Raw genomic sequence first — 12,309 nt, 5'->3', positions numbered from 1 at the left:
CAAAAATATACAGCTTGGTGTTCCTGCATATCAGTTGATCACACCCATAAAAGCAGTGTACATATTGGGAAACAGGCTCCCTGTGCTGTGCCTTTTTATTGTGAGACTAGTTTTATTTCCAGCATGTATTTTTGTTTTGTGCAGGCCAGACCAAAACTGTGCTTTTTTTGGAGGGCGCCAAATGCATGCCTGAACCTTCACTTCTCTGAAAGCACCTGCTTACAGCTGACGGTGGTCTTGTTGCACTTATCAGCAGGTACAGTTAGAAATGAGCATTGGGTATATTTTGGGCAAAAGCAAGGAATATAACCCTAAAGGAATGTGATGACAGGTCCTATACAATAAATTAGGGGGTGTTTTTTTTTAGTGCGAAGCAATTCCTTGTGCATCTCTTTGCCCATTGTGTCATCATATGCCAACCTTCCTTAGTTTGCTAGCTGTGATGAGGTTCTGCCGCGGAGATTTAGGATATTAGTTGTGGGCATACTGGGCCTAGCTACGGGATAGCAAACGACCCCGGTTAGCCTCGTTAGAGACGTTGAGCGCCAATTTGGGCTCGATGGTCCCTTGTGGGCCTAAGTGGGGTTCAGGGTGTTCCCCCTACGCCCGGAACTGACCCATCCAAAATGCCCCAGAGAGGTACGCGGCGTCCACAAGGGGGACGCCGCGACGGGTTCGACTCACCGACACAGGCGACGACAGGCTCCAAAGGGCTGGGACGAATCAGGGGGTTTATTGGCCGAGTGGTACAGCGCATAATAACGCCAAGACAGGGTTAAGAACTACACTGTACCGACGCGCGCCTCAAGCGGGCCCGACGGCTGAGGCGACACGGGGGCTGCCGGCGAGGTGGGACTAGCCTACCTTGCGCGTCCGATTGGGGTCAGGGGCCCCGCTCCGGCGGCGAGGGTGCGATACGAGACGCGATCCCTCGCGTTCCCTACACTCAATCCTCCATCTCCTTTCCGAGCCCAGAGAGCGATCCCCGAGCGCCAGAGAGAGTCAGCGAGAGAGAGCAACACCACCTAGGTGGTGTTGGCGAGAGACCCGCGAAACGTGCGCGTCGCGGTTATAAGGCGCGGAGGAGAGGAGGCAGGTTCCCGGGCGAGGAGGAGCAGAAGCGGCGGCAGGGCAGTTGGTGCCCGCCGGCGCGTCGGCCCCCGAGGTGACGTCACGGCGGCGCGGGAAAGCGCGCTCGCGGGAGGAGGAAAGGGGGATACAAAGGATCCCCACATCCCCCCCTCCTCAAGACCGAGCCCGGTCTAGTCAGACCGGCCCGGGCTTCACCCAAAAACGCACACTGACAGAAAAGGTGGGGGGGGGGCGCTTACACGTTTATTCTCCGCTGGGTCCTGCGGGTGCGAGGACGACCTCGTCGAGTTCGGCCGCGGCCGAAGCGGGCGTGGCGAATGGCCGCGGCGAAAGCCTGGCTTGAAGCCCGGGCCTCCACGATGGCCGCGACTGGAGCCGGAGGAAGGCCAGGGGCGGGCAGTCCAGGTGGAGGCACCGGGGGGGGGGGGGGGGGGGGGGCAGGCGGGCCCAGGGCGATTAGTGGAGCCTGGCCCTCCGGAACGCTGCCGTCCATCGGCGTGGGGCCCACGTGTGCCGGGGCCGCGGGTAGGGTGCGCCCCCGGAACGCCGCCGGCAGCTCCTCTTCCGCGACACCAACCTCGCCTCTCCTTTGGTGCTTCCACCTCATGGTCGACGAGTACAGGACCGGCTCGTCGGTAGGCCCCGCGTGGTGCACCCACGTTGCCACCGTGCGCTTGCGTGGCTGCGGCGGCGGCGGCTGCACGGCCGGGGGAGCTGGAGGCGGCGGGGGCTGCAGCGGGGCGCCGGCGTAAGCCACGCCGTGGTAGCACCGATGATGGCCGCCGCCTCCGACGCGGGCCTCTTGGGTTTGCGGCGCCCGGCCTGGCTTGGAGGGGCATCCCCCGGCGGGGCTATGGGACCAGGGTCGGCAGGCGGCGGGCACCAGGTAGGCCGGATGGGGTCGACAGCGGCGTCCGGACAACGGCCGGGCAGGCCGGCAGGCAGGCGGGACGACGAGCAGGGAGGGCGGCCGGCGCGAAGGGGCCGGCGGCTGGCCGGACTGCGGGAGGTATGCCGGCAGGTGGGACGAGGAGCAGCAGGGGACTGATGACCACGACGTCTGACGGACGATCGAAAGCTAACCAGATCTACCGAGGCAACCGAGGGCCCCACCACCAATACCTGTCCGCGGAGTACCTGTTGTTGCCGCTAGGGTTGGCGGGGCCACGTGGTGTCTAGCGGCCAATGGGAGGCTCGCTGGACACGTCACCCGCCCTCCCCCTCGCGGGGTTGTTCGTGCTGCCGTCGCGAGAGAGAGAGAGAGTCCCTGTACGTCACGTGGGTCAGAGGGTGAGCCCATCCTTTCCCGTGACGTACCCTCCCCAGTGGGGTCAATACGTCTCCCACTATGAGAGAGGGTGTTACGCCGTATCACGTGGGGTTAGTGGGCCAAACATGGGGCCCGTCGCCACGCGTGACGTGTCTCCGCTCGCCGTTGAGGAGCGTGGGCAAATTCGCTGAAGGGCTGGGCGTCGTGGAGACAGCGTCGCTAAGCCTAACTTCTCCGTGGCTGGGTCAAGGCCGCTCGCCAGCGTTAGGTGTAGCAATCGGCGTTCGGTCGATCATGGGGCGTAAAGGTTGCCCCTCGCCAACGGACCGCTCGGACGTGAGGACGCGTGATCAGGCCCGCCGAGAAAGCCAGACGGGTGAATATCGTGGTCCTTTGTCCTCATCGCGTATGCCTAGTGCTTCCGCAGAGCAGGGCGAAAATGTCGCCCATCAGCGAAGCAAACAGCGGCAGCCCGAAAGGAACCGACGACTACGGCCACCGGGGTGGAGTCCCCAAATGTACGCCGCATTTTGCCGTGGTTGCGCCTCTCGATTGGCTGCATGAAGTGGGATAGCTTGCGGGATCCGGACTTCGCGATGTGGCACGCGCGGCACGAGCGAGAAGAGAAAAGCCTCCTCGCTATGTGCGCGGCCGGTCTATTTCGCAGAGTGACACAACTTCGTAAAAGTCTTACGGTCGCTCGCTTATCCGGCCCTTCGCGATTCCGGGAAGCTCAACGCGGCTTCCCTAGACTGCGGTAAATGGCCACCCTCGCTGAGCCTCGTGGGGCCTTATCGGGTGAGATTTTATCGGCAGAACTCCCATCCGCTCCTTGCAGGCACAGGTCTGTGGCAAAAATAAAAAAACGCGCTTGCAGCAGCCTGGCTGCATAGCGCACGAGACCTACCGCAGTACCAGCGGTTATCGGCCTCCCACGAAAGCGTTGTCCGCTCCATCGCGGAGCGCGACTCACACGGAGCCAAAACGACCTACTATTTACATATTTACAAACGGACGTACTACTGCGTTCGGAGGAGGTTTGTTCTGCCAAAGGCGATGCCGGCGGACCGCATGGGGGGTACCGCGGGTACGCTTCTCGTCTAGGGATTGCCAAATTCGTGGCAGTGCTCCTTTCGACGATCGCACCGACGAGCACGTGGGGATAGGTTCCGTCAGGTGCGGCGCGCGTCAAGAACTCCGGGTTAGCGACTGGGGATGATATTTGCCGCCACGTTCGCGTTTCCCTCCCTTCAGCGCAACGGCAAGAGCGAGGATAGTGGAGATCAGCTCGCTACATGCCTGGCCAGGTAGTGGAGCGGCACAACTTCGCAAAGTCTTGCGGCCACTCGCCCAGCCGCCCGCGAGTCACGGAAGTATCGTAACCTTCCTCAAACTGCGGGTGCTCACCACCGTGAAACTCTCAAGGGGAATTTCCTTCGGTGGGGTAACTTCAGCGAGAGACATTGAGCGTGTAGCAGATACGAATCCGAGATAAAAAAAAAAAAAAACGCGCCTGCAGCAGTACGAGCTGCAAAGCGCTCGAGGCTGACCACAATACAAGCGTTTAGCAGCCTCCGGCGACCGCGTCGCCCGCTCACACAGAGCACGACTCACACAGAGCCAGTTAAAATCATATTTACAACACGGATCGTTCTGATCACCGGGCACATGCTCGTCTCTGCTGGATGCAATACCGGCTGACAATGGGTCTGCTCGGTATGCGATATCGCCCGGGAATTGCAACGTTTGCACGCTTAATGCATTCCCTTCGGGGCTCGCACCAACTGGCCGACGTTCAGCAGCCTCCGGCGACCGCGTCGCCCGCTCACACAGAGCCAGTTAAAATCATATTTACAACACGGATCGTTCTGATCACCGGGCACATGCTCGTCTCTGCTGGATGCAATACCGGCTGACAATGGGTCTGCTCGGTATGCGATATCGCCCGGGAATTGCAACGTTTGCACGCTTAATGCATTCCCTTCGGGGCTCGCACCAACTGGCCGACGTTCAGCACGTGGCTACGGGGCCAGTCGGGTGCTAGGCGCGTTAGGAACATTCAAGCGGCCACGGGGGCTCACGACATGTGTCCGCCACCACGTGGTGCTACCGCTCCCATTGCGCACGGTGACGTTTTCACGGGCGCAGCTTATATGGCCAGCACGCGTGGTTCGCGTATCCGCTTAAGCCAGCTGAATGCCACGTGGTCCGTCTGCCCTACGAACGAACTTTGGTCGACTGGAACGGTCGAACTCGTTCAGAACGTGCGGCCCGATCTCTAAGTCGTCCGTAGCACTACGCGGCGAGCGAGCCGCCGTGCTTCGGCAACAAGAGATCGTACGGCGAGCTACGCCTGGGGAACGAGGAGTGCTCCCCAGTGGACCTAGCTGCGGGCTTAGCGTACTGCATCTCGCGCGCGCCGGGCAAGATCGACAACAAAGGGTCGTGCAATGCCTGCGCGGGGATGTGCTACGCTGTCCCGGCCAACGTTACTAGTAACGTTGGTCCCGGCCGTGTCGTGGGAGCGAAAGGTGCTCTTTTGCGACAGGGCCTTGGCGTCCACGCGTGCGATGCGCGCTAGGCGCTTGCACGTGGTAGGGCGAATGCGCGTTATCGTCGTCGGAGCAGGAGGCTCCCCGACGAGGCGCAAGGGGGCTCCTTAGCGAGGCGCAAACTTGGCCACAAAGGCCGTTTGGCGTCTGCACGTGGAGATACATTGGCCGCAGGCTAACGTCGTCCGAGCAAAAGGTGTTCTCGTTTCCGACGTAGCGAGCGTATGGCTCTGCTCCAGGTTCAAATCGTACGTCAAGTTCGCAGGCTCAGGATCGCCACTACGTTGAGTCGCACAGAACACAGGAGATGCTGGCGCGCGTCGGGCGATAATTGCCTCGGTTCGCGGGCAGCCGCGGGAGCACGTTACGACGAAAAGCGCCGCGCTCCCAAAAGCCAAATCCTGGCGCGGGTCGGGCGATAACTGCCTCGGTTCGCGGACAGCGGTGAGCGGCGGGAGCACGTTACGCCGAAGCGTCGTGCTCGGAAGCCGAACCGCTCACCTCACAGGAAATCGCACATAGACTAAGGCCAACAAAGGGGCCTGTGCCGTCGCAGTGTCGATACCGTGTTGGGCGCCAATGTGGGCATAATGGGCCTAGCTACGGGATAGCAAACGACCCCGGCTAGCCTCGTTAGAGACGTTGAGCGCCAATTTGGGCTCGATGGTCCCTTGTGGGCCTAAGTGGGGTTCAGGGTGTTCCCCCTACGCCCGGAACTGACCCATCCAAAATGCCCCAGAGAGGTACACGGCGTCCACAAGGGGGACGCCGCGACGGGTTCGACTCACCGACACAGGCGACCACAGGCTCCAAAGGGCCGGGACGAACCAGGGGGTTTATTGGCCGAGTGGTACAGCCAGGGGTGGAAGCAGGGTCTAGCTTTTTGGAGCAGGCACGGGAGCAGCAAAAGTCTTATTTTGGAGCAGCAGGAATCCCATTTTGGAGCAGGTTTGGAGCAATTTAGGGGCTACTTCGGAGCACTTTTGGAGCACACTGACGGCCTTAAATATTGCGACTGAGCGCACTTTTAAGAGCAACTAATCCAAAAACTGCATGAAAAATAGAATTGGCCAGAATTATTTAGAAGGAGCGCAATAAATTAAATATAGGAGCTGGCACCTTGATATTACCCTTTACTCGGGACTGAAACCTGCTTTTTGCCAATTCCTTTAAATGTAGCGACTTTTTGGCCTTTATTTGTATAATAAACACTATGTTACTAACAGTGGCTATTTTTTTAATTTTTTTGGGTAAAGTTGTTTCGAGCTAAAACAATCGCGTGCAGTGCGCCGCCCCGCTGCCGCCGTCACCGCAACCGTGAAATCAGGCGTCGTGAACGTGCCCTACCCGAGCGGCGCTCGCCAAGCGCGCATCGTCTCGCATCGATATTCCCCAACACGAAGACGGGCGCCGTACAATATGATGCTGTATTCGCAGCAAGCTGCCGCCGCCGCGTCGACCGAGAAGGCAGGCAAAGGTAGGCAGCGAACGAAGATGGCGATTTCACGACGCCTCATTCCGTAATAGACGCGAAGGCGAAAGCGGGCACGGCATCCCATCAAGACGCCCGCAGAAGAGCCCTTCGCGCGGAAGCTCGCGTCGTCGCGGTTCTCGGTTCGTGCAGGTCCCGAAAAATTAGACTTCAATCACCACAGTAACTGCGTACTCGCGCAAAAATAATAATAAAAAAACTACTGATGCGAAGGGGTCGTTCGTCTTACTTTGAGCAGCTGCAAATTCCAGAGGCCATGCCTCAAGTTATATCACTAGATAACTGTTCAACGTACTTTTACTCATGCTGGTGACAGCCTTCCGGGAAAGCCGCGGCGATAACAACGTTGCGATAAACTCCACGAGTGCACCCGAGTGCCGTGGCTATGGATGCGGCTGCGTCTATTGTGTAGCAAGCGCTCAGTGTTGCCCGGACGACGACAAGACTCGGTTAAATTGGCGTTTTATGCTCTCAATGGACAATAATCACGCAAATTGCCGTTTCTGCGCAGCTTGGCGGAGCAGGGCAAATTGGCGCACAATGGCGCAATTGGCGCAGCAGTTCCACCCCTGTACAGCGCATAATCACGCCAAGACAGGGTTAAGAACTACACTGTACCGACGCGCGTCTCAAGGCGGGGCCTCAAGCGGGCCCGACGGCTGAGGCGCCACGGGGGCTGCCGGCGAGGTGGGACTAGCCTACCTCGCGCGTCCGATTGGGGTCGGGGGCCCCGCTCCGGACGAGTGGCGGCGAGGGTGCGATACGAGCCGCGATCCCTCGCGTTCCCTACACTCAATCCTCCATCTCCTTTCCGAGCCCAGAGAGCGATCCCTGAGCGCCAGAGAGAGTCAGCGAGAGACTCCGGGAGCAAGATCTTGCTCCGTGCACAGGTCTACGAGAGAGAGACCCGCGAAACGTGCGCGTCGCGGTTATAAGGCGCGGAGGAGAGGAGGCAGGTTCCCGGGCGAGGAGGAGCGGAAGCGGCGGCAGGGCAGTTGGTGCCCGCCGGCGCGTCGGCCCGCGAGGTGACGTCATGGCGGCGCGGGAAAGCGCGCTCGCGGGAGGAGGAAAGGGGGATACAAAGGATCCCCACTATTGGGAATCCAGCGGCTGACTCCACTGTTGGGAATTTCACCGCTGACTCCACTGTTGCGAACCATGGTAGCGTGGTCGATGTGGGCCGAGGTGGGTGAAGTGCCGGGGCAGTCATGACGGGCAAGTTGACGAAGAAGAAAACTTTATATACAAGTATTTACATCTTGGTATGAGAGCGGGCAGTGCGCTCCTGCGCGCGCGGGATTAAATAGGCACGTTGGGTCCCTTCCCCTTCACCCTTTTTCTCCGGCTGACGTCAGGAGGCACCAATCACGGAGGTCATGGCACTGATAGGAGCGCCACCACGCAAAACACGCGCACACGCACGAGACCCCTCCTCTCCTGGGCAGGTGAGCGCCAGGTTGCTCCCGCCGTGGCAATCCGCCGTGGTCAGAGCCCTCCTTTGTCCTGGCGATGTTGCACTACCACGAAGACGCTTTGCATCCCTCGGTGGAAATATTCTTCGAGTGGCTTATTGAAGACAACACCCCACAAGAGGGCATGACAATGAGGCGCGGGCACGCCGCCGAGGCTTGTTGTGCAGGGCGCCCAGCATTGCTTTTGTTAGCACCGCCGCTGGCCGGTTGGCGCTCTGAGAAGCCACGAGGTCGCTGAAAGGCGCATAGTTCAAGGAGGCGCAAAGTTCGCCACTGTGAATACGCCGGTTCGTGGCAAGTCGATGACGGAGGGTCAACGGCAGGTTTTCGGGGAATCAGCGTCGCAACAGCACCCCCGCCGCCAGACAATGCATCAGGATGACGAGCGGCTCATCGCGGCTCGGCTGAATTGATGCGGATGGTCAGCAGGTCCATCCCGGGCTTGAGGCGCAGTTCTCGGAACTGCTGCTTTCTTCTGGTCTCCTCCGTGAACCCACAGAAGGCACGAACACAAGGCTCCTGCAGAAATGACTAACTCGGCAGGACAACCATTGTCGAACCACACTCGATGCGGAAAGCGCCCTCTGAACACCACTCGAAATGCCAGACCATGATAACAAAACAAAACCAACCTGACTGCTAAAACATTACACCCCTTGAAACGATTCGAAGCGCTCATCTCGTGGCACAAGTTCAGAATCAGACCTCAATTTTGGGTGTTGTTAAAACAACAACTACAACAGTACCAAAGAATCATGAATGGGAGCTCTACGAGGCAGATGACGCAAACGAGCGAAGAAGCCAACAGGGCTCAAAAGGCATTCCCCTTTTTGCCCATGACCATTTGTTAGAATTACTCGGCTACAACTGCCGTACTTCGAGACAACCGAGGCAATGCATGCCTTTCGCGACAGTCTACAGCACAAATGTCAAAACTACGAGACCGATACGACGGTACAGCAATACAAAGTATGACTTTACACGACTCTTTGAAGAACATAACATTTCGCTACACTGACGAAAATGAAACTTGTAATAACATGAAAACACACAGGTACATGAACACTTATCTGAAAGATAACCTACAGACAGCTAGCTCACAGAGCTCGGATACGTCAATCAGCAATAATCTGTAGCTTCCTTCTTTATACTGAACCATAAAATTGCGCTGGACTCCCCATTACGCAAGACAACCAAACTGGCACATACAAATGCCTCAGTATACAAACTGACCATAAACACGTAGTACTAAACGCAACTACTTCCGGTGTTTATATACAACAATTTCGTACACTCCATCAGGGTGAGACGAAATGAACACTGACACGAAGATTCCGCCTACCTTACGTGGCGTTAAATCGAAAACACTAACCCCTTCTCCAGGGATCGACACAAAACTTACGCTTACCTCACGCTGTGTTCGACCTCGAACAATAACTACTTTTCCAAAACCGAGCAAAAGTTCTAACTACGTGGTGTTAGATCACGCACATGAACCACTTCTTCAATTGAAAAACACAAAAGTTACGCTTACCTCACGCCGTGTTCGATGGCGAACAATAACTTCTCCTCTAACGTCTAACAAAAGGTCTAACTACGCGGTGTTAGATCACAAACAATAACAACTTCTACAACGCCAAGCAAAATTCTAACTACACGGCTTTAAAGCACGACGATTGACACACTGCCAACCAAAAAAAAACAGACGCTTAACTTCCTCCGTCTTACGAAAACTCAATAAACACTTGACTGGCAATACAGAATCAGTAAAGTACGCAGTTTATGCACGCGCACGCGGATTCGTCTGAATCCTTGAAAACATCCTAGGCCCTCGTCAAAACAAACATTTCCGGGTTTGGCCTGCCGAAACGGTGCTGCCACTTAGGCCGACCGCCTATGCTCATCTTTTGCAAAGTACACCTCACAGTGTACGGGGGAGGTCTTTGACACTGAGGGGGAAAATAGGCGCAACGCGTGCGGAGAGTACGGAAGTGAAGGGAACCCAGAGAAGAATGGGACGCCCGACCATGACGAACGCGTCGGCGGGGAACGCACTCTCCCCGAAACGTCCTCCCCCCAGCTCTCCGAGAATTCCCGCGGAACCCAGTCACCCCCTTCTGCCCTTTCTGGCATAGTGCCCCTCGGCCTCTGTCACGGCTAGGGAGCGGCCTCTTTGTTTCCCTCGGACGTCTGAGTTTCCGTTTAGTTCTGCTGCTTCTGGCCATTTTAGCCTTGAACGCTGCAAAGTGAAAGGGTTCACGTTCTTTCTTTGCCTTCTCACGTTGACTGTTTTTCGGCCGCCTCCTTTTCCTTCTTTTGGGTATCGCGGCGCATTCGAGCGGCAATGCGCCGATCCCAGGCGACTTGCAGTCAAACGTGTGTGGCATGTTCTGGCTGCCCGGGTCCACCTGCGCGGCTACTGGTTCGGCTCGCGCTGGGCGATCCGCCGACGCAGTGGACTGGTTACTTCTCTGCGCGCCTACGGACTTAGGTCGCGCTTCGCGATCTGCCGACGCGGCCGACTCGCTACTTTCTGGCGCGGCCACGCAGTTAGCACGCGCTTCGCGATCTGTCGACGCGGCCGACTCGCTACTTCTCTGCGCGGCTACGAAGTTAGCTCGCGCTTCGCGATCTGCCGACGCGGCCGACTCGCTACTTGTCTGAGCGACTACGGGCTCAAGCCGCTCTTCACGATCTCCCAACGCGATCAGACCGCTTCTATCTCGAGCGGGAACGCATACAGCTGGGGCATCGCGATCTGCCGACCCAATCAGCTCGCTACTAGTCTGAGCGACTACGGGCTCAAGCCGCTCTTCACGATCTCCCAACGCGATCAAACCACTTCTATCTCGAGCGGCATCGCATACAGCTGGGGCATCGCGATCTGCCGAACCAATCGGCTCGCTACTAGTCTGAGGAACCACGGGCTCAAGCCGCTCTTCACGATCTCCCAACGCGATCAGACCGCTTCTATCTCGAGCGGCATCGCATACAGCTGGGGAATCGCGATCTGCCGACCCAGGCAGCTCGCTACTACCAGACTCTGCTACTACCCTGCGCGGCTACCGGTTCAGCTCGCGCTTCGCGACCTGCCGAGACGGTCGGCTCACCACTCTCCTGAGCGGCTACGGGTTCAGTTACTGCGCCTACTGCCTGTTGCATGGGCAGCTCTTCGAATAGCGCAAACTCCGTAAACTCGGAGAGTAACCACGCCTTAGAGCTCATCAAGGGACTGCAAACGGATTCGCTAGAACACGGCTGGCTGCCTTCTTCAACAAGTTCAGCGGGTCTGTCTGGAAGTGGAACGAAAACTGCATATCGCACGCTTTCATGCGAAGGTTCCGTCACCAAACTCGCACTGTCCTTGCCAAAGACCCCGTCACCGGATCTAGCAAGCACTGCCTTCCTGTTGATCGTGTCTGTCAGCTGCTCTATTTCTGCATTAAGAACTGCCAATTCGCGTTCACACTGAATACGCTGTTCTCGTTCAGTGGCTGCTCCGCGCCACACGCACAGACTCTCCATCCTCAGGTAGTGCTTGTGCTTACTTTGCTTGCGCTCTAGCTCCCTTAGCTTTTCGGCTAATACCTGTTCTATTCTCTCTAGAATATCCTCATGAGCCTCGTCGGCTTCCTCGACGCTCACTTCCTCTGCCTCCAGTAGCTTGAGGATCTGTTGCTTTCGTCTTTTTCGTTTCGTGGGGCCAACAGAAATACCCAACTCCTCGCAAATTTCGAGGAGGTCCCGCACTCTGAACTTGTCCATCGTGATACTGCACCCCGAATAGTTTACCCTCGCCTACTCGCTACAACAAAGTAGAAAGCAAACTCAAAACCTAGGGTCTATTCGATTCAGCCTGCACCTCTTGAACCAGTTCACAGCGGTGCAAAGCGGGTTCCGCCATCGGCGGAACCAGACCTGCACTTTTGTTGTCTGCTTCTGCACCTCCTCGGCAGGGAGTGCAGGCAAAGCCATGAACCCGTCTTGCACCCGTAGGCACCACCGGTGAATCGAACGGCGCGGTTCAGGTGCCGCGAGCTGCACCGCTGAAACGAACGGCGAAGTGCGGCACCGCCTGAACTGGTTCACGCGGTGCAGGCGAAACGAATAGACCCCTAGAACGCACGACGCTGCGCTAGCAAGGTCTGGCAAAACGAGAGGTAAAACTTCAGGCATTCACCCCACCAAGGTGCTGACGCTGGCCGATCCCGCCGAGCTGCCATCCACTATTGGGAAGCCAAATCCCACCGCTGCCACCACTATTGGGAATCCAGCGGCTGACTCCACTGTTGGGAATTTCACCGCTGACTCCACTGTTGCGAACCATGGTAGCGTGGTCGATGTGGGCCGAGGTGGGTGAAGTGCCGGGGCAGTCATGACGGGCAAGTTGACGAAGAAGAAAACTTTATATACAAGTATTTACATCTTGGT

The 12,309-nt window shown here is 57.7% G+C and overlaps 1 protein-coding gene across 1 annotated transcript; it reads right to left on the bottom strand.

Annotated features, from left to right (window-relative positions):
- Positions 1-1,327: 1,327 nt before the first annotated feature.
- LOC144160471 (uncharacterized) lies at positions 1,328-11,709 on the bottom strand. Its single transcript, XM_077691778.1, has 3 exons — positions 10,968-11,709; positions 10,440-10,762; positions 1,328-2,092 (listed from the first exon to the last, which is right to left on the bottom strand). Exons 1-3 carry the CDS (start codon positions 11,641-11,643, stop codon positions 1,328-1,330), a joined length of 1,764 nt encoding a protein of 587 aa, XP_077547904.1. The 5' UTR covers positions 11,644-11,709.
- Between the last annotated feature and the right edge of the window lie 600 nt (positions 11,710-12,309).

The sequence above is a fragment of the Haemaphysalis longicornis genome, unplaced genomic scaffold, assembly GCF_048455015.1.
Source record: "Haemaphysalis longicornis isolate Haplotype H1 unplaced genomic scaffold, Haemaphysalis longicornis Haplotype H1 scaffold_1, whole genome shotgun sequence".
NCBI lineage: Eukaryota > Metazoa > Arthropoda > Arachnida > Ixodida > Ixodidae > Haemaphysalis > Haemaphysalis longicornis.
This window is presented reverse-complemented; position numbering and strand designations above follow the sequence as displayed.

Coding starts and splice junctions, on each gene's coding strand:
- LOC144160471 (XM_077691778.1), bottom strand. CDS start 11,643: ATGGACAAGTTCAGAGTGCGGGACCTCCTCGAAATTTGCGAGGAGTTG. Junction 10,763..10,967: donor TGAGCCGACCGTCTCGGCAG/GTCGCGAAGCGC, acceptor TTGGTTCGGCAG/ATCGCGATGCCCCAGCTGTA. Junction 2,093..10,439: donor CCGCGTCGACAGATCGCGAA/GCGCGTGCTAAC, acceptor TACCTCCCGCAG/TCCGGCCAGCCGCCGGCCCC.